General features: G+C 50.5%; 6 protein-coding genes across 10 annotated transcripts; 3 read left to right on the top strand and 3 right to left on the bottom strand.

Moving 5' to 3' along the window:
- Positions 1–2,398: 2,398 nt before the first annotated feature.
- Positions 2,399–4,709, top strand: LOC117187407 (myb-like protein Q). Of its 2 annotated transcripts, XM_033390017.1 has the most exons (4): positions 2,399–2,742; positions 3,462–3,534; positions 3,594–3,979; positions 4,100–4,709. In XM_033390017.1, the coding sequence occupies exons 1-4, from the start codon at positions 2,608–2,610 to the stop codon at positions 4,697–4,699; spliced, it is 1,194 nt and encodes a 397-aa protein (XP_033245908.1). In that variant the 5' UTR covers positions 2,399–2,607; the 3' UTR covers positions 4,700–4,709. The 2 variants fall into 2 exon arrangements, with proteins under 2 accessions (XP_033245908.1, XP_033245911.1); XM_033390020.1 differs by lacking the exon at positions 2,399–2,742 and having other exon boundaries at positions 2,771–3,534.
- Positions 4,710–9,220: 4,511 nt separating this feature from the next.
- LOC117187395 (myb-like protein Q) lies at positions 9,221–11,623 on the top strand. 2 transcript variants are annotated; one of them, XM_033389994.1, is made up of 4 exons: positions 9,221–9,563; positions 10,283–10,355; positions 10,415–10,800; positions 10,921–11,623. In XM_033389994.1, exons 1-4 carry the CDS (start codon positions 9,429–9,431, stop codon positions 11,527–11,529), a joined length of 1,203 nt encoding a protein of 400 aa, XP_033245885.1. In that variant the 5' UTR covers positions 9,221–9,428; the 3' UTR covers positions 11,530–11,623. The 2 variants fall into 2 exon arrangements, with proteins under 2 accessions (XP_033245885.1, XP_033245888.1); XM_033389997.1 differs by lacking the exon at positions 9,221–9,563 and having other exon boundaries at positions 9,589–10,355.
- A 746-nt stretch (positions 11,624–12,369) lies between these two features.
- On the bottom strand, positions 12,370–14,679 carry LOC117187401 (myb-like protein Q). Of its 2 annotated transcripts, XM_033390004.1 has the most exons (4): positions 14,346–14,679; positions 13,554–13,626; positions 13,109–13,494; positions 12,370–12,988 (listed from the first exon to the last, which is right to left on the bottom strand). In XM_033390004.1, exons 1-4 carry the CDS (start codon positions 14,478–14,480, stop codon positions 12,380–12,382), a joined length of 1,203 nt encoding a protein of 400 aa, XP_033245895.1. In that variant the 5' UTR covers positions 14,481–14,679; the 3' UTR covers positions 12,370–12,379. The 2 variants fall into 2 exon arrangements, with proteins under 2 accessions (XP_033245895.1, XP_033245896.1); XM_033390005.1 differs by lacking the exon at positions 14,346–14,679 and having other exon boundaries at positions 13,554–14,294.
- A 1,091-nt stretch (positions 14,680–15,770) lies between these two features.
- On the bottom strand, positions 15,771–22,456 carry LOC117187674 (RCC1 domain-containing protein 1-like). The gene is made up of 3 exons (XM_033390344.1): positions 21,785–22,456; positions 21,685–21,724; positions 15,771–15,812 (listed from the first exon to the last, which is right to left on the bottom strand). Exons 1-2 carry the CDS (start codon positions 22,000–22,002, stop codon positions 21,712–21,714), a joined length of 231 nt encoding a protein of 76 aa, XP_033246235.1. The 5' UTR covers positions 22,003–22,456; the 3' UTR covers positions 15,771–15,812; positions 21,685–21,711.
- On the top strand, positions 16,659–17,998 carry LOC117187436 (ras-interacting protein RIP3-like). Its single transcript, XM_033390116.1, has 3 exons — positions 16,659–16,775; positions 16,863–17,256; positions 17,377–17,998. Exon 3 carries the CDS (start codon positions 17,395–17,397, stop codon positions 17,986–17,988), a length of 594 nt encoding a protein of 197 aa, XP_033246007.1. The 5' UTR covers positions 16,659–16,775; positions 16,863–17,256; positions 17,377–17,394; the 3' UTR covers positions 17,989–17,998.
- On the bottom strand, positions 18,745–21,713 carry LOC117187406 (myb-like protein Q). 2 transcript variants are annotated; one of them, XM_033390013.1, is made up of 4 exons: positions 21,353–21,713; positions 20,007–20,079; positions 19,562–19,947; positions 18,745–19,441 (listed from the first exon to the last, which is right to left on the bottom strand). In XM_033390013.1, the coding sequence occupies exons 1-4, from the start codon at positions 21,485–21,487 to the stop codon at positions 18,839–18,841; spliced, it is 1,197 nt and encodes a 398-aa protein (XP_033245904.1). In that variant the 5' UTR covers positions 21,488–21,713; the 3' UTR covers positions 18,745–18,838. The 2 variants fall into 2 exon arrangements, with proteins under 2 accessions (XP_033245904.1, XP_033245905.1); XM_033390014.1 differs by lacking the exon at positions 21,353–21,713 and having other exon boundaries at positions 20,007–20,498.
- Positions 22,457–22,950: the final 494 nt, after the last annotated feature.

Genomic DNA, 22,950 nt, shown 5'->3' with positions numbered 1-22,950 from the left:
GCTATTCTCCGACATCTTTTTGTGCGAGAAAGAAATGAAAATGTTTATTGGAAAGAAACACCGCTGAACGAGAACCTTCACTGCTTCGAGCGAAATGGAAGTAATCGGCTCCCAGTCGTCTGGGATCGCGAGGACACTGGGACGGCTGCGACAGTTCTATTATTGGCCCCGGATGACCGTGCAGGTGAAGGCATATGTGGCTGATTGTAACACCTGCAAAGAAACAAAACATTCAACACAGGTTCACCGTCCACTCATGGGGGCCGAAACCAGAACCGAGAGGCCGATTCAAAAACTGTACCTGGATTTCCTGGGTCCATATCCGAGGACTCGAAGTGGCAATGTGGTCATACTAATAGTCCTCGATCACATGTCCAGATATGTCTGGTTGAAGGCTTTGCCTAAGGCGACGTCTTCGGCCGTGATCCGATTCTTGCACGCCGAGGTCTTCGCGCAGTTTGGCGTGCCTGAAATAGTGCATACCGATAATGGAAAGCAATTTGTGTCAGCTGAATTTTCTCAATTCCTGGATAGGAGAAGCATAACGCACCTGAAGTCGGGGAACTATGCACCGCAGGCGAACGCGGCCGAACGAGTGAACCAGACTGTACTGGCAGCAATAAGGACATACGCTAGTGAGGATCACACGCGCTGGGACGAGAAGCTGACGGAGATCCAGTGTGTGGCTAGGAGCGCTATACACACGGGTATCGGGACGTCGCCATACTTTGTGTTGTTTGGGCAGCACATGTTTACTAGCGGCCGAGATTATAAATTGGCACGCAGACTGGGCGCCCTAAATGATGCACAAATGTCACCCTTGGCGAGGAGTGACAAGATGGAGATAGTCCGAGATGAGGTCCGAGGAAACTCTCATGAAGCCTACAACAGAGCGAAGAACAGGTATAATCGAAAAGCTCGAGAAATTAGGTACTCACCGGGTCAGGAGATATATAAGCGGAATTTCGTGTTGAGCAAATTTAAAAACAACATCAACGCGAAGTTCAGCCCAAAATACGTCAAGTGCCGAGTGATCCGGAGTATGGGCAACAGTCTGTACGAGCTGGAGACGTTGCAAGGCTCACGTATTGGGGTGTTTCACGCAAAGGATCTGAAGCAGTAGCCCAGGCATCTCAGTCGATGGAGCCAGAGACTCTCAATCTCAGGGTGTGGGCGATGGCCTACGTTTGGGGCCCCTTAATTGAAAAAGCCCGCCAGCTTGGCACTCCCGTTTCGGCGGAGTAATCCTGGAAACGGTAGTGTGGTGTTATGGGCGGTTTTGGACAGAGCCAATAGGTATCAGGGCTGGAGAAGAAAGAGACAGCGGCATCTATAGTGGATCCTGGGAAGCAGTGGCAGAGTTGCGTAGGAGAAAAGGAAACGGGGCGAGGAGGAAGAAAAGGGAGAGTTTCCGGTGGAGAATAGTGGAGGCCGCACGTGCCCTAAAAGAAAAAAAGGAAACAAAATTGGTGATCGTGGAGACGACGATCCCACCAAGACATCAGCGGCAGGCATCAACATCAGCAGAAGCGGCGGACATCGGCAGCAGCATCCCGGTACTGGCCAGGCCGGGAAACTGATGCGAGAACCGTCAGCGGAGCACCGGCACCAAGGGACCGTCAGCGGAGCACCGACTGGAGACACGTTTCTGTCCCCACACACCAGCCCCCCCGGGGAAAGAATCCGGACTTCAAAGCAGCAATACACACACACGATTCACACACACCCACCTTCATCCACCCACATCACACACAACCCACGCATGTATACCCTCATTCATAACACATCACATAACATCACCACATTTCACACATCTACACCCGTCCGACCCACAATTAAACAAAATATCACGATCATACAAAAAACACCACGATTAAACGTAAACATCAGCAAGCATCAGGAAGCAACAACCTCTATCAAAGGGGGCTGCCAACTCGGCCGAAATAGGGTTTATTTTTTTTTGTTAGTATTTTTGTGTTAGTATTTGTTTCCTTTATATAAACCTAGATTATTAATTATTATTAATTAATAATGTACAAGATAAATAAGAAAATATAATGGATATAAAAGGAATATTTGAAAAGAGTCATGAGTGAATAGAAAACGGTAGTTGGGTGGGACGAGAGCGAGAAGAAGAGCGGGACCCTGAATATGAAAAGGGAGCGAATTCAAAAGGTGGCGCTCATGGAAGGGTGGGACCCTGCTAGGGATAACGAAACCAACTATCCCCGCTGACGAAAGTGCCAACGAGGACAAGTCTGTCCTATAAATTAGATTTGTTTTTTTTTGTATGTTTTTTTGTTTTGTTCAATCCGTCCCCTGGCTTATCGGGTCGGAAACACCCCTGACTTCCCCGTGAGCTAGCTGGGAACGATAGGCCAGGGTGGCAAAGAGGCGGATCATAACATCTGTTACGCCATTTCCGAGTCGTCTGTTAATTAATTTTATAATAAATGTTAAAAATGCTTAAAAATACTAAACGGAATATCGAAATTAAGGTATTTGATGTCGGATCATGAGCAAAATTGTACGAATAATCAAACCCAAGCAGTTGGCGCTCTTTCTTCCATCGATAGTTGAAGAAACATCGATGTATCGATAGTAACAATGAAGTTTTTCAACCTTCAGCAGCCTTACTTGAACTCCGCGGAATTTTCGTTGCAAATACTATTTGCCATTTTTACAGTGAAAATAAAGTGCTTTGTTTTTCAAAAACTTAATCTTTTCCACAGAAAAAAGAAGGTAAATATGGTAAATGGTAGATTTTTATATATTTTATTCGAAATGTGCGGCTTGCCAGGCAATTAGTGGATGAATTTGAGGGCGCTTATGGTTTTTGAAGCCAACAAGTGCAAATGGCGATGGAGAATCATCAAAGTGCAATGAAATATTCGAAATATTTGCGGCACCGGCCTCTACACACTCGTGTTCCATGATAGATGCCTCAGAGCAGAGAACTATCTCCCTTAAATATTTGGCAGCACAGAAAAAGTCGCCCAAAGTGAGACATCGCTTCTTCTGCGCAAAATGCAATGGATTGGATTGATATTTCTTCGATCCGCAGAAGTCTCACTTTAAGACTTCTGTGGGCATGTGTATGCCGGCATTTTTCGTTCACCAATACACAAAAAGATTAACCAGTGCTGCCAATAGTTCATCCACTGATACACACACGCACACACAGCACTCAAGCCTCCACGACCTCTGACTGGGCAGCACTGTCGTGGTAGGCGTCTGCGTCGGGCAGTAATTCCGAGAAACTTCAGCGTGTATTAGTAGACCACTCCGCATAAATAAAATAAATTTCCCATAAATCAATTTTTTTTGTGCAACCGATCGCCATAAACAAACGAACAGACGACTGGGAGCCGATTACTTCCATTTCGCTCGAAGCAGTGAAGGTTCTCGTTCAGCGGTGTTTCTTTCCAATAAACATTTTCATTTCTTTCTCGCACAAAAAGATGTCGGAGAATAGCTTCAACTCAAAGTATTTGGACGATGACGATGAGGACGATGCGATTGCTGCCTCTGAGGGTGTGTACCAATGAATCCTCTAAACTAAATATAATCCACGCGTTTGTCTCGCGCTTTAGGCAAAGTTTCGAGCCAGGTGGCCAAGCGCATCTGGCAGCCAACCATCGATGATACTACCCCTGGGGTCTGGGAGCCGCCCGAGAAGCCCCTGCCCCACGTGGAGGAGGATGCTCCGATGAGTGCCGAGGCCCTGGCGGAGGCTCTAGCGGTGAGCGAGACCGCCTCGGACTTTATACACGAAGTGGAGCGCTCTCTCTACGGCGACAACAGCAAGGAGAACGGCTCCGCCCAGTACTTCAAGGCGGCCGAGAATTATTCGCTGTTTGGCGCCAACTACATGGGCTTGGAGGAGGACAAGAACAAAAAACCGCCGCCGGGCTTCGACCAAAGCTCCAGTCAGATTGCGGCTGGATCGGCCGGAGTATCCGGCCAAAGCTACTCGGGGGTAAGTGGTGCTCTAGGCTTTCAATGAATTAGGAATCGATGATTCGTTGGCTAGAATATGCCCAATATGCCCTCCTTCTTAGCTGTTCTGAGGAAAACCCCAACTCTATCCGTGTTTCAGGGACCCTCTTCATCCGGAATGGGCGGCATGGCAATGTCCCAGCAGCCGCAGCACAAGGCCGCGAATCAGCCAGGACCTGCAGCGCTGCTTCCACAGCAGCAGCAGCATCCGCGTCATCCTTCGCCAGCGACAGTGCCCAGGGTCATAGCCGAGGCAGCAGCTCTGGCTGGAGCTGGGGCTGGCATCGACATTGGCCTGCACGCCCATGGACATCTGCCCAGTGCCACGGAAATGACCATCGGACACATTTACCAGGAGCTCATGGGCATGAATTTCAATCAGGCCAATATACAGCAGCAGCAGCAGCAACACCACCACCAGCAGCAGCAGCAGCACCACCACCAGCAGCAGCAGCAGCAGGCGGCTCTGAAGCAGCAGGCGGCTCTGAAGCAGCAGGCGGCTCTGAAGCAGCAGGCGGCTCTCCTCTCCTACGGCCAAAAGGCCGTAACAGCAACTGGCATAGTGCCTGACCCACGCGACGTATGTTCTCAAAGCGGTGTTTCTTGCGTATCGTGCCCGTTTGCGTCGCCAGGTCCACTTCTGGGACAACTAGAGTACGGCCAGGACATTACACTCCACACCCACAGATTAGATGACTAGTTTTAAAATATTTTGTTTGTTTGTTTTGTCGAGTTTGTTGTCGTCTCCTCTGGGCTGATGACCGACAGCATAGCAAGGCGTACTCTTAAACAGTCTTCAAAGTTATTTAGTTCTACGACACACACATTGCGGTCCGCCTCAGCAGATGGATCCCTGTGCCTGTGCCCAGAATGTCGCGGCTCCGCGCGTACTGGAGTCCGATTCCACACGAGGGCGAGGCATGAGTTCAATATCTTCTTGTTGCTGCAGAGCGCCTCCCGGCTGCTGGGTTTTTGCAATGATTAAAATGACCTTCATTCCCTGATGACAGACAGTCACTGGAAAACGGTCAAACTGGTCAAAAGACCAGTCCAACGCCTTCCTCTTCGAGGAGGACGTGCGGCAGCTGGCCGTCGGCTGGACCCACAATGCGGCGCTGCTCCGCAACAACGAGATCCTCATGTGGGGCCGCAAGTGCTACGGACAGCTGGGCACGTCCTCCTCGAAGAGGAAGGCGTTGGACTGGTCTTTTGACCAGTTTGACCGTTTTCCAGTGACTGTCTGTCATCAGGGAATGAAGGTCATTTTAATCATTGCAAAAACCCAGCAGCCGGGAGGCGCTCTGCAGCAACAAGAAGATATTGAACTCATGCCTCGCCCTCGTGTGGAATCGGACTCCAGTACGCGCGGAGCCGCGACATTCTGGGCACAGGCACAGGGATTCATCTGCTGAGGCGGACCGCAATGTGTGTGTCGTAGAACTAAATAACTTTGAAGACTGTTTAAGAGTACGCCTTGCTATGCTGTCGGTCATCAGCCCAGAGGAGACGACAACAAACTCGACAAAACAAACAAACAAAATATTTTAAAACTAGTCATCTAATCTGTGGGTGTGGAGTGTAATGTCCTGGCCGTACTCTAGTTGTCCCAGAAGTGGACCTGGCGATGCAAACGGGCACGATACGCAAGAAACACCGCTTTGAGAACATACGTCGCGTGGGTCAGGGACTATGCCAGTTGCTGTTACGGCCTTTTGGCCGTAGGAGAGGAGAGCCGCCTGCTGCTTCAGAGCCGCCTGCTGCTTCAGAGCCGCCTGCTGCTGCTGCTTCAGAGCCGCCTGCTGCTGCTGCTTCAGAGCCGCCTGCTGCTGCTGCTGGTGGTGGTGCTGCTGCTGCTGCTGCTGGTGGTGCTGCTGCTGCTGTGGTGGTGGTGTTGCTGCTGCTGCTGCTGTATATTGGCCTGATTGAAATTCATGCCCATGAGCTCCTGGTAAATGTGTCCGATGGTCATTTCCGTGGCACTGGGCAGATGTCCATGGGCGTGCAGGCCAATGTCGATGCCAGCCCCAGCTCCAGCCAGAGCTGCTGCCTCGGCTATGACCCTGGGCACTGTCGCTGGCGAAGGATGACGCGGATGCTGCTGCTGCTGTGGAAGCAGCGCTGCAGGTCCTGGCTGATTCGCGGCCTTGTGCTGCGGCTGCTGGGACATTGCCATGCCGCCCATTCCGGATGAAGAGGGTCCCTGAAATACGGATAGAGTTGGGGTTTTCCTCAGAACAGCTAAGAAGGAGGGCATATTGGGCATATTCTAGCCAACGAATCATCGATTCCTAATTCATTGAAAGCCTAGAGCACCACTTACCCCCGAGTAGCTTTGGCCGGATACTCCGGCCGATCCAGCCGCAATCTGACTGGAGCTTTGGTCGAAGCCCGGCGGCGGTTTTTTGTTCTTGTCCTCCTCCAAGCCCATGTAGTTGGCGCCAAACAGCGAATAATTCTCGGCCGCCTTGAAGTACTGGGCGGAGCCGTTCTCCTTGCTGTTGTCGCCGTAGAGAGAGCGCTCCACTTCGTGTATAAAGTCCGAGGCGGTCTCGCTCACCGCTAGAGCCTCCGCCAGGGCCTCGGCACTCATCGGAGCATCCTCCTCCACGTGGGGCAGGGGCTTCTCGGGCGGCTCCCAGACCCCAGGGGTAGTATCATCGATGGTTGGCTGCCAGATGCGCTTGGCCACCTGGCTCGAAACTTTGCCTAAAGCGCGAGACAAACGCGTGGATTATATTTAGTTTAGAGGATTCATTGGTACACACCCTCAGAGGCAGCAGTCGCATCGTCCTCATCGTCATCGTCCAAATACTTTGAGTTGAAGCTATTCTCCGACATCTTTTTGTGCGAGAAAGAAATGAAAATGTTTATTGGAAAGAAACACCGCTGAACGAGAACCTTCACTGCTTCGAGCGAAATGGAAGTAATCGGCTCCCAGTCGTCTGGGATCGCGAGGACACTGGGACGGCTGCGACAGTTCTATTATTGGCCCCGGATGACCGTGCAGGTGAAGGCATATGTGGCTGATTGTAACACCTGCAAAGAAACAAAACATTCAACACAGGTTCACCGTCCACTCATGGGGGCCGAAACCAGAACCGAGAGGCCGATTCAAAAACTGTACCTGGATTTCCTGGGTCCATATCCGAGGACTCGAAGTGGCAATGTGGTCATACTAATAGTCCTCGATCACATGTCCAGATATGTCTGGTTGAAGGCTTTGCCTAAGGCGACGTCTTCGGCCGTGATCCGATTCTTGCACGCCGAGGTCTTCGCGCAGTTTGGCGTGCCTGAAATAGTGCATACCGATAATGGAAAGCAATTTGTGTCAGCTGAATTTTCTCAATTCCTGGATAGGAGAAGCATAACGCACCTGAAGTCGGGGAACTATGCACCGCAGGCGAACGCGGCCGAACGAGTGAACCAGACTGTACTGGCAGCAATAAGGACATACGCTAGTGAGGATCACACGCGCTGGGACGAGAAGCTGACGGAGATCCAGTGTGTGGCTAGGAGCGCTATACACACGGGTATCGGGACGTCGCCATACTTTGTGTTGTTTGGGCAGCACATGTTTACTAGCGGCCGAGATTATAAATTGGCACGCAGACTGGGCGCCCTAAATGATGCACAAATGTCACCCTTGGCGAGGAGTGACAAGATGGAGATAGTCCGAGATGAGGTCCGAGGAAACTCTCATGAAGCCTACAACAGAGCGAAGAACAGGTATAATCGAAAAGCTCGAGAAATTAGGTACTCACCGGGTCAGGAGATATATAAGCGGAATTTCGTGTTGAGCAAATTTAAAAACAACATCAACGCGAAGTTCAGCCCAAAATACGTCAAGTGCCGAGTGATCCGGAGTATGGGCAACAGTCTGTACGAGCTGGAGACGTTGCAAGGCTCACGTATTGGGGTGTTTCACGCAAAGGATCTGAAGCAGTAGCCCAGGCATCTCAGTCGATGGAGCCAGAGACTCTCAATCTCAGGGTGTGGGCGATGGCCTACGTTTGGGGCCCCTTAATTCAAAAAGCCCGCCAGCTTGGCACTCCCGTTTCGGCGGAGTAATCCTGGAAACGGTAGTGTGGTGTTATGGGCGGTTTTGGACAGAGCCGATAGGTATCAGGGCTGGAGAAGAAAGAGACAGCGGCATCTATAGTGGATCCTGGGAAGCAGTGGCAGAGTTGCGTAGGAGAAAAGGAAACGGGGCGAGGAGGAAGAAAAGGGAGAGTTTCCGGTGGAGAATAGTGGAGGCCGCACGTGCCCTAAAAGAAAAAAAGGAAACAAAATTGGTGATCGTGGAGACGACGATCCCACCAAGACATCAGCGGCAGGCATCAACATCAGCAGAAGCGGCGGACATCGGCAGCAGCATCCCGGTACTGGCCAGGCCGGGAAACTGATGCGAGAACCGTCAGCGGAGCACCGGCACCAAGGGACCGTCAGCGGAGCACCGACTGGAGACACGTTTCTGTCCCCACACACCAGCCCCCCCGGGGAAAGAATCCGGACTTCAAAGCAGCAATACACACACACGATTCACACACACCCACCTTCATCCACCCACATCACACACAACCCACCAATGTATACCCTCATTCATAACACATCACATAACATCACCACATTTCACACATCTACACCCGTCCGACCCACAATTAAACAAAATATCACGATCATACAAAAAACACCACGATTAAACGTAAACATCAGCAAGCATCAGGAAGCAACAACCTCTATCAAAGGGGGCTGCCAACTCGGCCGAAATAGGGTTTATTTTTTTTTGTTAGTATTTTTGTGTTAGTATTTGTTTCCTTTATATAAACCTAGATTATTAATTATTATTAATTAATAATGTACAAGATAAATAAGAAAATATAATGGATATAAAAGGAATATTTGAAAAGAGTCATGAGTGAATAGAAAACGGTAGTTGGGTGGGCGAGAGCGAGAAGAAGAGCGGGACCCTGAATATGAAAAGGGAGCGAATTCAAAAGGTGGCGCTCATGGAAGGGTGGGACCCTGCTAGGGATAACGAAACCAACTATCCCCGCTGACGAAAGTGCCAACGAGGACAAGTCTGTCCTATAAATTAGATTTGATTTTTTTTGTATGTTTTTTTGTTTTGTTCAATCCGTCCCCTGGCTTATCGGGTCGGAAACACCCCTGACTTCCCCGTGAGCTAGCTGGGAACGATAGGCCAGGGTGGCAAAGAGGCGGATCATAACATCTGTTACGCCATTTCCGAGTCGTCTGTTAATTAATTTTATAATAAATGTTAAAAATGCTTAAAAATACTAAACGGAATATCGAAATTAAGGTATTTGATGTCGGATCATGAGCAAAATTGTACGAATAATCAAACCCAAGCAGTTGGCGCTCTTTCTTCCATCGATAGTTGAAGAAACATCGATATATCGATAGTAACAATGAAGTTTTTCAACCTTCAGCAGCTTTACTTGAACTCCGCAGAATTTTCGTTGCAAATACTATTTGCCATTTTTACAGTGAAAATAAAGTGCTTTGTTTTTCAAAAACTTAATCTTTTCCACAGAAAAAAGAAGGTAAATATGGTAAATGGTAGATTTTTATATATTTTATTCGAAATGTGCGGCTTGCCAGGCAATTAGTGGATGAATTTGAGGGCGCTTATGGTTTTTGAAGCCAACAAGTGCAAATGGCGATGGAGAATCATCAAAGTGCAATGAAATATTCGAAATATTTGCGGCACCGGCCTCTACACACTCGTGTTCCATGATAGATGCCTCAGAGCAGAGAACTATCTCCCTTAAATATTTGGCAGCACAGAAAAAGTCGCCCAAAGTGAGACATCGCTTCTTCTGCGCAAAATGCAATGGATTGGATTGATATTTCTTCGATCCGCAGAAGTCTCACTTTAAGACTTCTGTGGGCATGTGTATGCCGGCATTTTTCGTTCACCAATACACAAAAAGATTAACCAGTGCTGCCAATAGTTCATCCACTGATACACACACGCACACACAGCACTCAAGCCTCCACGACCTCTGACTGGGCAGCACTGTCGTGGTAGGCGTCTGTGTCGGGCAGTAATTCCGAGAAACTTCAGCGTGTATTAGTAGACCACTCCGCATAAATAAAATAAATTTCCCATAAATCAATTTTTTTTGTGCAACCGATCGCCATAAACAAACGAAAAGACGACTGGGAGCCGATTACTTCCATTTCGCTCGAAGCAGTGAAGGTTCTCGTTCAGCGGTGTTTCTTTCCAATAAACATTTTCATTTCTTTCTCGCACAAAAAGATGTCGGAGAATAGCTTCAACTCAAAGTATTTGGACGATGACGATGAGGACGATGCGATTGCTGCCTCTGAGGGTGTGTACCAATGAATCCTCTAAACTAAATATAATCCACGCGTTTGTCTCGCGCTTTAGGCAAAGTTTCGAGCCAGGTGGCCAAGCGCATCTGGCAGCCAACCATCGATGATACTACCCCTGGGGTCTGGGAGCCGCCCGAGAAGCCCCTGCCCCACGTGGAGGAGGATGCTCCGATGAGTGCCGAGGCCCTGGCGGAGGCTCTAGCGGTGAGCGAGACCGCCTCGGACTTTATACACGAAGTGGAGCGCTCTCTCTACGGCGACAACAGCAAGGAGAACGGCTCCGCCCAGTACTTCAAGGCGGCCGAGAATTATTCGCTGTTTGGCGCCAACTACATGGGCTTGGAGGAGGACAAGAACAAAAAACCGCCGCCGGGCTTCGACCAAAGCTCCAGTCAGATTGCGGCTGGATCGGCCGGAGTATCCGGCCAAAGCTACTCGGGGGTAAGTGGTGCTCTAGGCTTTCAATGAATTAGGAATCGATGATTCGTTGGCTAGAATATGCCCAATATGCCCTCCTTCTTAGCTGTTCTGAGGAAAACCCCAACTCTATCCGTATTTCAGGGACCCTCTTCATCCGGAATGGGCGGCATGGCAATGTCCCAGCAGCCGCAGCACAAGGCCGCGAATCAGCCAGGACCTGCAGCGCTGCTTCCACAGCAGCAGCAGCATCCGCGTCATCCTTCGCCAGCGACAGTGCCCAGGGTCATAGCCGAGGCAGCAGCTCTGGCTGGAGCTGGGGCTGGCATCGACATTGGCCTGCACGCCCATGGACATCTGCCCAGTGCCACGGAAATGACCATCGGACACATTTACCAGGAGCTCATGGGCATGAATTTCAATCAGGCCAATATACAGCAGCAGCAGCAGCAACACCACCACCAGCAGCAGCAGCAGCACCACCAGCAGCAGCAGCAGCAGCACCACCACCAGCAGCAGCAGCAGGCGGCTCTGAAGCAGCAGCAGCAGGCGGCTCTGAAGCAGCAGGCGACTCTCCTCTCCTACGGCCAAAAGGCCGTAACAGCAACTGGCATAGTCCCTGACCCACGCGACGTATGTTCTCAAAGCGGTGTTTCTTGCGTATCGTGCCCGTTTGCGTCGCCAGGTCCACTTCTGGGACAACTAGAGTACGGCCAGGACATTACACTCCACACCCACAGATTAGATGACTAGTTTTAAAATATTTTGTTTGTTTGTTTTGTCGAGTTTGTTGTCGTCTCCTCTGGGCTGATGACCGACAGCATAGCAAGGCGTACTCTTAAACAGTCTTCAAAGTTATTTAGTTCTACGACACACACATTGCGGTCCGCCTCAGCAGATGGATCCCTGTGCCTGTGCCCAGAATGTCGCGGCTCCGCGCGTACTGGAGTCCGATTCCACACGAGGGCGAGGCATGAGTTCAATATCTTCTTGTTGCTGCAGAGCGCCTCCCGGCTGCTGGGTTTTTGCAATGATTAAAATGACCTTCATTCCCTGATGACAGACAGTCACTGGAAAACGGTCAAACTGGTCAAAAGACCAGTCCAACGCCTTCCTCTTCGAGGAGGACGTGCGGCAGCTGGCCGTCGGCTGGACCCACAATGCGGCGCTGCTCCGCAACAACGAGATCCTCATGTGGGGCCGCAAGTGCTACGGACAGCTGGGCACGTCCTCCTCGAAGAGGAAGGCGTTGGACTGGTCTTTTGACCAGTTTGACCGTTTTCCAGTGACTGTCTGTCATCAGGGAATGAAGGTCATTTTAATCATTGCAAAAACCCAGCAGCCGGGAGGCGCTCTGCAGCAACAAGAAGATATTGAACTCATGCCTCGCCCTCGTGTGGAATCGGACTCCAGTACGCGCGGAGCCGCGACATTCTGGGCACAGGCACAGGGATCCATCTGCTGAGGCGGACCGCAATGTGTGTGTCGTAGAACTAAATAACTTTGAAGACTGTTTAAGAGTACGCCTTGCTATGCTGTCGGTCATCAGCCCAAAGGAGACGACAACAAACTCGACAAAACAAACAAACAAAATATTTTAAAACTAGTCATCTAATCTGTGGGTGTGGAGTGTAATGTCCTGGCCGTACTCTAGTTGTCCCAGAAGTGGACCTGGCGACGCAAACGGGCACGATACGCAAGAAACACCGCTTTGAGAACATACGTCGCGTGGGTCAGGGACTATGCCAGTTGCTGTTACGGCCTTTTGGCCGTAGGAGAGGAGAGCCGCCTGCTGCTTCAGAGCCGCCTGCTGCTGCTGCTTCAGAGCCGCCTGCTGCTGCTGCTGGTGGTGGTGCTGCTGCTGCTGCTGCTGGTGGTGGTGCTGCTGCTGCTGGTGGTGGTGTTGCTGCTGCTGCTGCTGTATATTGGCCTGATTGAAATTCATGCCCATGAGCTCCTGGTAAATGTGTCCGATGGCCATTTCCGTGGCACTGGGCAGATGTCCATGGGCGTGCAGGCCAATGTCGATGCCAGCCCCAGCTCCAGCCAGAGCTGCTGCCTCGGCTATGACCCTGGGCACTGTCGCTGGCGAAGGATGACGCGGATGCTGCTGCTGCTGTGGAAGCAGCGCTGCAGGTCCTGGCTGATTCGCGGCCTTGTGCTGCGGCTGCTGGGACATTGCCATGCCGCCCATTCCGGATGAAGAGGGTCCCTGAAATACGGATAGAGTTGGGGTTTTCCTCAGAACAGCTAAGAAGGAGGGCATATTGGGCATATTCTAGCCAACGAATCATCGATTCCTAATTCATTGAAAGCCTAGAGCACCACTTACCCCCGAGTAGCTTTGGCCGGATACTCCGGCCGATCCAGCCGCAATCTGACTGGAGCTTTGGTCGAAGCCCGGCGGCGGTTTTTTGTTCTTGTCCTCCTCCAAGCCCATGTAGTTGGCGCCAAACAGCGAATAATTCTCGGTCGCCTTGAAGTACTGGGCGGAGCCGTTCTCCTTGCTGTTGTCGCCGTAGAGAGAGCGCTCCACTTCGTGTATAAAGTCCGAGGCGGTCTCGCTCACCGCTAGAGCCTCCGCCAGGGCCTCGGCACTCATCGGAGCATCCTCCTCCACGTGGGGCAGGGGCTTCTCGGGCGGCTCCCAGACCCCAGGGGTAGTATCATCGATGGTTGGCTGCCAGATGCGCTTGGCCACCTGGCTCGAAACTTTGCCTAAAGCGCGAGACAAACGCGTGGATTATATTTAGTTTAGAGGATTCATTGGTACACACCCTCAGAGGCAGCAATCGCATCGTCCTCATCGTCATCGTCCAAATACTTTGAGTTGAAGCTATTCTCCGACATCTTTTTGTGCGAGAAAGAAATGAAAATGTTTATTGGAAAGAAACACCGCTGAACGAGAACCTTCACTGCTTCGAGCGAAATGGAAGTAATCGGCTCCCAGTCGTCTGTTCGTTTGTTTATGGCGATCGGTTGCACAAAAAAAATTGATTTATGGGAAATTTATTTTATTTATGCGGAGTGGTCTACTAATACACGCTGAAGTTTCTCGGAATTACTGCCCGACGCAGACGCCTACCACGACAGTGCTGCCCAGTCAGAGGTCGTGGAGGCTTGAGTGCTGTGTGTGCGTGTGTGTATCAGTGGATGAACTATTGGCAGCACTGGTTAATCTTTTTGTGTATTGGTGAACGAAAAATGCCGGCATACACATGCCCACAGAAGTCTTAAAGTGAGACTTCTGCGGATCGAAGAAATATCAATCCAATCCATTGCATTTTGCGCAGAAGAAGCGATGTCTCACTTTGGGCGACTTTTTCTGTGCTGCCAAATATTTAAGGGAGATAGTTCTCTGCTCTGAGGCATCTCTCATGGAACACGAGTGTGTAGAGGCCGGTGCCGCAAATATTTCGAATATTTCATTGCACTTTGATGATTCTCCATCGCCATTTGCACTTGTTGGCTTAAAAAACCATAAGCGCCCTCAAATTCATCCACTAATTGCCTGGCAAGCCGCACATTTCGAATAAAATATATAAAAATCTACCATTTACCATATTTACCTTCTTTTTTCTGTGGAAAAGATTAAGTTTTTGAAAAACAAAGCACTTTATTTTCACTGTAAAAATGGCAAATAGTATTTGCAACGAAAATTCCGCGGAGTTCAAGTAAAGCTGCTGAAGGTTGAAAAACTTCATTGTTACTATCGATACATCGATGTTTCTTCAACTATCGATGGAAGAAAGAGCGCCAACTGCTTGGGTTTGATTATTCGTACAATTTTGCTCATGATCCGACATCAAATACCTTAATTTCGATATTCCGTTTAGTATTTTTAAGCATTTTTAACATTTATTATAAAATTAATTAACAGACGACTCGGAAATGGCGTAACAGATGTTATGATCCGCCTCTTTGCCACCCTGGCCTATCGTTCCCAGCTAGCTCACGGGGAAGTCAGGGGTGTTTCCGACCCGATAAGCCAGGGGACGGATTGAACAAAACAAAAAAACATACAAAAAAAAACAAATCTAATTTATAGGACAGACTTGTCCTCGTTGGCACTTTCGTCAGCGGGGATAGTTGGTTTCGTTATCCCTAGCAGGGTCCCACCCTTCCATGAGCGCCACCTTTTGAATTCGCTCCCTTTTCATATTCAGGGTCCCGCTCTTCTTCTCGCTCTCGTCCCACCCAACTACCGTTTTCTATTCACTCATGACTCTTTTCAAATATTCCTTTTATATCCATTATATTTTCTTATTTATCTTGTACATTATTAATTAATAATCTAGGTTTATATAAAGGAAACAAATACTAACACAAAAATACTAACAAAAAAAAATAAACCCTATTTCGGCCGAGTTGGCAGCCCCCTTTGATAGAGGTTGTTGCTTCCTGATGCTTGCTGATGTTTACGTTTAATCGTGGTGTTTTTTGTATGATCGTGATATTTTGTTTAATTGTGGGTCGGACGGGTGTAGATGTGTGAAATGTGGTGATGTTATGTGATGTGTTATGAATGAGGGTATACATGCGTGGGTTGTGTGTGATGTGGGTGGATGAAGGTGGGTGTGTGTGAATCGTGTGTGTGTATTGCTGCTTTGAAGTCCGGATTCTTTCCCCGGGGGGCTGGTGTGTGGGGACAGAAACGTGTCTCCAGTCGGTGCTCCGCTGACGGTCCCTTGGTGCCGGTGCTCCGCTGACGGTTCTCGCATCAGTTTCCCGGCCTGGCCAGTACCGGGATGCTGCTGCCGATGTCCGCCGCTTCTGCTGATGTTGATGCCTGCCGCTGATGTCTTGGTGGGATCGTCGTCTCCACGATCACCAATTTTGTTTCCTTTTTTTCTTTTAGGGCACGTGCGGCCTCCACTATTCTCCACCGGAAACTCTCCCTTTTCTTCCTCCTCGCCCCGTTTCCTTTTCTCCTACGCAACTCTGCCACTGCTTCCCAGGATCCACTATAGATGCCGCTGTCTCTTTCTTCTACAGCCCTGATACCTATCGGCTCTGTCCAAAACCGCCCATAACACCACACTACCGTTTCCAGGATTACTCCGCCGAAACGGGAGTGCCAAGCTGGCGGGCTTTTTCAATTAAGGGGCCCCAAACGTAGGCCATCGCCCACACCCTGAGATTGAGAGTCTCTGGCTCCATCGACTGAGATGCCTGGGCTACTGCTTCAGATCCTTTGCGTGAAACACCCCAATACGTGAGCCTTGCAACGTCTCCAGCTCGTACAGACTGTTGCCCATACTCCGGATCACTCGGCACTTGACGTATTTTGGGCTGAACTTCGCGTTGATGTTGTTTTTAAATTTGCTCAACACGAAATTCCGCTTATATATCTCCTGACCCGGTGAGTACCTAATTTCTCGAGCTTTTCGATTATACCTGTTCTTCGCTCTGTTGTAGGCTTCATGAGAGTTTCCTCGGACCTCATCTCGGACTATCTCCATCTTGTCACTCCTCGCCAAGGGTGACATTTGTGCATCATTTAGGGCGCCCAGTCTGCGTGCCAATTTATAATCTCGGCCGCTAGTAAACATGTGCTGCCCAAACAACACAAAGTATGGCGACGTCCCGATACCCGTGTGTATAGCGCTCCTAGCCACACACTGGATCTCCGTCAGCTTCTCGTCCCAGCGCGTGTGATCCTCACTAGCGTATGTCCTTATTGCTGCCAGTACAGTCTGGTTCACTCGTTCGGCCGCGTTCGCCTGCGGTGCATAGTTCCCCGACTTCAGGTGCGTTATGCTTCTCCTATCCAGGAATTGAGAAAATTCAGCTGACACAAATTGCTTTCCATTATCGGTATGCACTATTTCAGGCACGCCAAACTGCGCGAAGACCTCGGCGTGCAAGAATCGGATCACGGCCGAAGACGTCGCCTTACGCAAAGCCTTCAGCCAGACATATCTGGACATGTGATCGAGGACTATTAGTATGACCACATTGCCACTTCGAGTCCTCGGATATGGACCCAGGAAATCCAGGTACAGTTTTTGAATCGGCCTCTCGGTTCTGGTTTCGGCCCCATGAGTGGACGGTGAACCTGTGTTGAATGTTTTGTTTCTTTGCAGGTGTTACAATCAGCCACATATGCCTTCACCTGCACGGTCATCCGGGGCCAATAATAGAACTGTCGCAGCCGTCCCAGTGTCCTCGCGATTCCTCCATGCATTGCCACATCGCTGTCGTGAGCCTGTTGGATCAGTGTGCTCGTCAGGGCTTCCGGGATCCATAGCTTCCACGAAAACTCCTCTAATTCCGGCCGGCCAAATTGTGTGCGCTTAAACAGCAGTCATTCCTCCACCTTCAGGTCTGGGAATTCATCCTCATCGCTCTGGACCGACTCAATTTTTCTTCGGTATTCTTCATCCTCGAAGGCTGTGGTGTCGAACTCCAGGAAGTCGATAGCGTCCACGTCAGATTGCGGCTGGATCGGCCGGAGTATCCGGCCAAAGCTACTCGGGGGTAAGTGGTGCTCTAGGCTTTCAATGAATTAGGAATCGATGATTCGTTGGCTAGAATATGCCCAATATGCCCTCCTTCTTAGCTGTTCTGAGGAAAACCCCAACTCTATCCGTATTTCAGGGACCCTCTTCATCCGGAATGGGCGGCATGGCAATGTCCCAGCAGCCGCAGCACAAGGCCGCGAATCAGCCAGGACCTGCAGCGCTGCTTCCACAGCAGCAGCAGCATCCGCGTCATCCTTCGCCAGCGACAGTGCCCAGGGTCATAGCCGAGGCAGCAGCTCTGGCTGGAGCTGGGGCTGGCATCGACATTGGCCTGCACGCCCATGGATATCTGCCCAGTGCCACGGAAATGACCATCGGACACATTTACCAGGAGCTCATGGGCATGAATTTCAATCAGGCCAATATACAGCAGCAGCAGCAGCAACACCACCACCACCAGCAGCAGCAGCACCACCACCAGCAGCAGCAGCAGCAGCACCACCACCAGCAGCAGCAGCAGGCGGCTCTGAAGCAGCAGCAGCAGGCGGCTCTGAAGCAGCAGGCGGCTCTCCTCTCCTACGGCCAAAAGGCCGTAACAGCAACTGGCATAGTCCCTGACCCACGCGACGTATGTTCTCAAAGCGGTGTTTCTTGCGTATCGTGCCCGTTTGCGTCGCCAGGTCCACTTCTGGGACAACTAGAGTACGGCCAGGACATTACACTCCACACCCACAGATTAGATGACTAGTTTTAAAATATTTTGTTTGTTTGTTTTGTCGAGTTTGTTGTCGTCTCCTCTGGGCTGATGACCGACAGCATAGCAAGGCGTACTCTTAAACAGTCTTCAAAATTATTTAGTTCTACGACACACACATTGCGGTCCGCCTCAGCAGATGGATCCCTGTGCCTGTGCCCAGAATGTCGCGGCTCCGCGCGTACTGGAGTCCGATTCCACAGGAGGGCGAGGCATGAGTTCAATATCTTCTTGTTGCTGCAGAGCGCCTCCCGGCTGCTGGGTTTTTGCAATGATTAAAATGACCTTCATTCCCTGATGACAGACAGTCACTGGAAAACGGTCAAACTGGTCAAAAGACCAGTCCAACGCCTTCCTCTTCGAGGAGGACGTGCCCAGCTGTCCGTAGCACTTGCGGCCCCACATGAGGATCTCGTTGTTGCGGAGCAGCGCCGCATTGTGGGTCCAGCCGACGGCCAGCTGCCGCACGTCCTCCTCGAAGAGGAAGGCGTTGGACTGGTCTTTTGACCAGTTTGACCGTTTTCCAGTGACTGTCTGTCATCAGGGAATGAAGGTCATTTTAATCATTGCAAAAACCCAGCAGCCAGGAGGCGCTCTGTAGCAACAAGAAGATATTGAACTCATGCCTCGCCCTCCTGTGGAATCGGACTCCAGTACGCGCGGAGCCGCGACATTCTGGGCACAGGCACAGGGATCCATCTGCTGAGGCGGACCGCAATGTGTGTGTCGTAGAACTAAATAACTTTGAAGACTGTTTAAGAGTACGCCTTGCTATGCTGTCGGTCATCAGCCCAGAGGAGACGACAACAAACTCGACAAAACAAACAAACAAAATATTTTAAAACTAGTCATCTAATCTGTGGGTGTGGAGTGTAATGTCCTGGCCGTACTCTAGTTGTCCCAGAAGTGGACCTGGCGACGCAAACGGGCACGATACGCAAGAAACACCGCTTTGAGAACATACGTCGCGTGGGTCAGAGACTATGCCAGTTGCTGTTACGGCCTTTTGGCCGTAGGAGAGGAGAGCCGCCTGCTGCTTCAGAGCCGCCTGCTGCTGCTGCTTCAGAGCCGCCTGCTGCTGCTGCTGGTGGTGGTGCTGCTGCTGGTGGTGGTGCTGCTGCTGCTGCTGGTGGTGGTGTGGCTGCTGCTGCTGCTGTATATTGGCCTGATTGAAATTCATGCCCATGAGCTCCTGGTAAATGTGTCCGATGGTCATTTCCGTGGCACTGGGCAGATGTCCATGGGCGTGCAGGCCAATGTCGATGCCAGCCCCAGCTCCAGCCAGAGCTGCTGCCTCGGCTATGACCCTGGGCACTGTCGCTGGCGAAGGATGACGCGGATGCTGCTGCTGCTGTGGAAGCAGCGCTGCAGGTCCTGGCTGATTCGCGGCCTTGTGCTGCGGCTGCTGGGACATTGCCATGCCGCCCATTCCGGATGAAGAGGGTCCCTGAAATAAGGGTAGAGTTGGGGTTTTCCTCAGAACAGCTAAGAAGGAGGGCATATTGGGCATATTCTAGCCAACGAATCATCGATTCCTAATTCATTGAAAGCCTAGAGCACCACTTACCCCCGAGTAGCTTTGGCCGGATACTCCGGCCGATCCAGCCGCAATCTGACTGGAGCTTTGGTCGAAGCCCGGCGGCGGTTTTTTGTTCTTGTCCTCCTCCAAGCCCATGTAGTTGGCGCCAAACAGCGAATAATTCTCGGCCGCCTTGAAGTACTGGGCGGAGCCGTTCTCCTTGCTGTTGTCGCCGTAGAGAGAGCGCTCCACTTCGTGTATAAAGTCCGAGGCGGTCTCGCTCACCGCTAGAGCCTCCGCCAGGTCCTCGGCACTCATCGGAGCATCCTCCTCCACGTGGGGCAGGGGCTTCTCGGGCGGCTCCCAGACCCCAGGGGTAGTATCATCGATGGTTGGCTGCCAGATGCGCTTGGCCACCTGGCTCGAAACTTTGCCTAAAGCGCGAGACAAACGCGTGGATTATATTTAGTTTAGAGGATTCATTGGTACACACCCTCAGAGGCAGCAATCGCATCGTCCTCATCGTCATCGTCCAAATACTTTGAGTTGAAGCTATTCTCCGACATCTTTTTGTGCGAGAAAGAAATGAAAATGTTTATTGGAAAGAAACACCGCTGAACGAGAACGTTCACTGCTTCGAGCGAAATGGAAGTAATCGGCTCCCAGTCGTCTGTTCGTTTGTTTATGGCGATCGGTTGCACAAAAAAAATTGATTTATGGGAAATTTATTTTATTTATGCGGAGTGGTCTACTAATACACGCTGAAGTTTCTCGGAATTACTGCCCGACACAGACGCCTACCACGACAGTGCTGCCCAGTCAGAGGTCGTGGAGGCTTGAGTGCTGTGTGTGCGTGTGTGTATCAGTGGATGAACTATTGGCAGCACTGGTTAATCTTTTTGTGTATTGGTGAACGAAAAATGCCGGCATACACATGCCCACAGAAGTCTTAAAGTGAGACTTCTGCGGATCGAAGAAATATCAATCCAATCCATATTTATGCACAACTTGATCAGGGGTGACATAGACAGCCCTGATCTGTTGAGCCGCATAAACTTCACGATTCCTATTAGACTGACTAGAAATTTTATACCGTTGTTCCTTCCACTTTGTAGATCGAATTATTCCTTGCATGAACCGTTTAGGGTCTTATGCTCGGATTATAATTCCCTCTACCATATTATATCCACCACTAATTCTCTTCCTCTTATTAAATTATTAATCCTTACACACCTTTCTATTAATTAGTAACTGTAGTGGTATTTGTACTTTGATTGCATGCTTAGTTTCTTAGTAAGTATGGTACTAATTTTCCTCGAATGTTAGTCTAATAGCTATCTTTCTTGCATGTTCGCGTTTGGTTCGGCTACGCACCGCGCGTCATGCGGCAGCGCCCCTCGGTCGGTTGGGCGGGAGGAGGGCTGCGTTTTGCCTGGGATCCGCGCGTAACAGCCTTCTGCTGGTGTCACACGGGCCACTTGACGGTGCAGTAACTGCATCGCCTCTTGAAAGATGCAGTCATTGCATGTCAACGTCCACACAAATCCATTGCATTTTGCGCAGAAGAAGCGATGTCTCACTTTGGGCGACTTTTTCTGTGCTGCCAATTATTTAAGGGAGATAGTTCTCTGCTCTGAGGCATCTATCATGGAACACGAGTGTGTAGAGGCCGGTGCCGCAAATATTTCGAATATTTCATTGCACTTTGATGATTCTCCATCGCCATTTGCACTTGTTGGCTTCAAAAACCATAAGCGCCCTCAAATTCATCCACTAATTGCCTGGCAAGCCGCACATTTCGAATAAAATATATAAAAATCTACCATTTACCATATTTACCTTCTTTTTTCTGTGGAAAAGATTAAGTTTTTGAAAAACAAAGCACTTTATTTTCACTGTAAAAATGGCAAATAGTATTTGCAACGAAAACTCCGCGGAGTTCAAGTAAAGCTGCTGAAGGTTGAAAAACTTCATTGTTACTATCGATACATCGATGTTTCTTCAACTATCGATGGAAGAAAGAGCGCCAACTGCTTGGGTTTGATTATTCGTACAATTTTGCTCATGATCCGACATCAAATACCTTAATTTCGATATTCCGTTTAGTATTTTTAAGCATTTTTAACATTTATTATAAAATTAATTAACAGACGACTCGGAAATGGCGTAACAGAAGCCCGAGCCAGCTCCGGCCAACTTCACGCGCTGCATCTGGAAATTGATCGAAAATTGAATTTAAAGCCAATCCACTGGCAGAAGGGAGATTCTTACACATTCTCTGTACTGTTGTTGCCACAGTTTCCGTGCTCGTTCCAGCCCCAGGTGTAGATCTCGCCGGCTGTAGTCCGCAGCAGGCCGTGCTCTGCCCCCATGTGCACGCGAGCAGGCGTCTGGCCGTCGGGCAGTCGGAGGCTCAGTGGCTGGGGCACCGCCTGCTGCTCGCTGATCGAGCCCGTGCCCAGCTGTCCGTAGCACTTGCGGCCCCACATGAGGATCTCGTTGTTGCGGAGCAGCGCCGCATTGTGGGTCCAGCCGACGGCCAGCTGCCGCACGTCCTCCTCGAAGAGGAAGGCGTTGGACTGGTCTTTTGACCAGTTTGACCGTTTTCCAGTGACTGTCTGTCATCAGGGAATGAAGGTCATTTTAATCATTGCAAAAACCCAGCAGCCGGGAGGCGCTCTGCAGCAACAAGAAGATATTGAACTCATGCCTCGCCCTCGTGTGGAATCGGACTCCAGTACGCGCGGAGCCGCGACATTCTGGGCACAGGCACAGGGATCCATCTGCTGAGGCGGACCGCAATGTGTGTGTCGTAGAACTAAATAACTTTGAAGACTGTTTAAGAGTACGCCTTGCTATGCTGTCGGTCATCAGCCCAGAGGAGACGACAACAAACTCGACAAAACAAACAAACAAAATATTTTAAAAGTAGTTCAAATACTCGATCGCTCCATGTCATCTAATCTGTGGGTGTGGAGTGTAATGTCCTGGCCGTACTCTAGTTGTCCCAGAAGTGGACCTGGCGACGCAAACGGGCACGATACGCAAGAAACACCGCTTTGAGAACATACGTCGCGTGGGTCAGGGACTATGCCAGTTGCTGTTACGGCCTTTTGGCCGTAGGAGAGGAGAGCCGCCTGCTGCTTCAGAGCCGCCTGCTGCTTCAGAGCCGCCTGCTGCTGCTGCTTCAGAGCCGCCTGCTGCTGCTGCTGGTGGTGGTGGTGCTGCTGCTGCTGCTGGTGGTGGTGTTGCTGCTGCTGCTGCTGTATATTGGCCTGATTGAAATTCATGCCCATGAGCTCCTGGTAAATGTGTCCGATGGCCATTTCCGTGGCACTGGGCAGATGTCCATGGGCGTGCAGGCCAATGTCGATGCCAGCCCCAGCTCCAGCCAGAGCTGCTGCCTCGGCTATGACCCTGGGCACTGTCGCTGGCGA

Source organism: Drosophila miranda, chromosome XL (assembly GCF_003369915.1).
Source record: "Drosophila miranda strain MSH22 chromosome XL, D.miranda_PacBio2.1, whole genome shotgun sequence".
Classification (NCBI taxonomy): domain Eukaryota; kingdom Metazoa; phylum Arthropoda; class Insecta; order Diptera; family Drosophilidae; genus Drosophila; species Drosophila miranda.
Note: the sequence above shows the minus strand (reverse complement) of the source record. Positions and strands in the feature narration are given on the sequence as shown.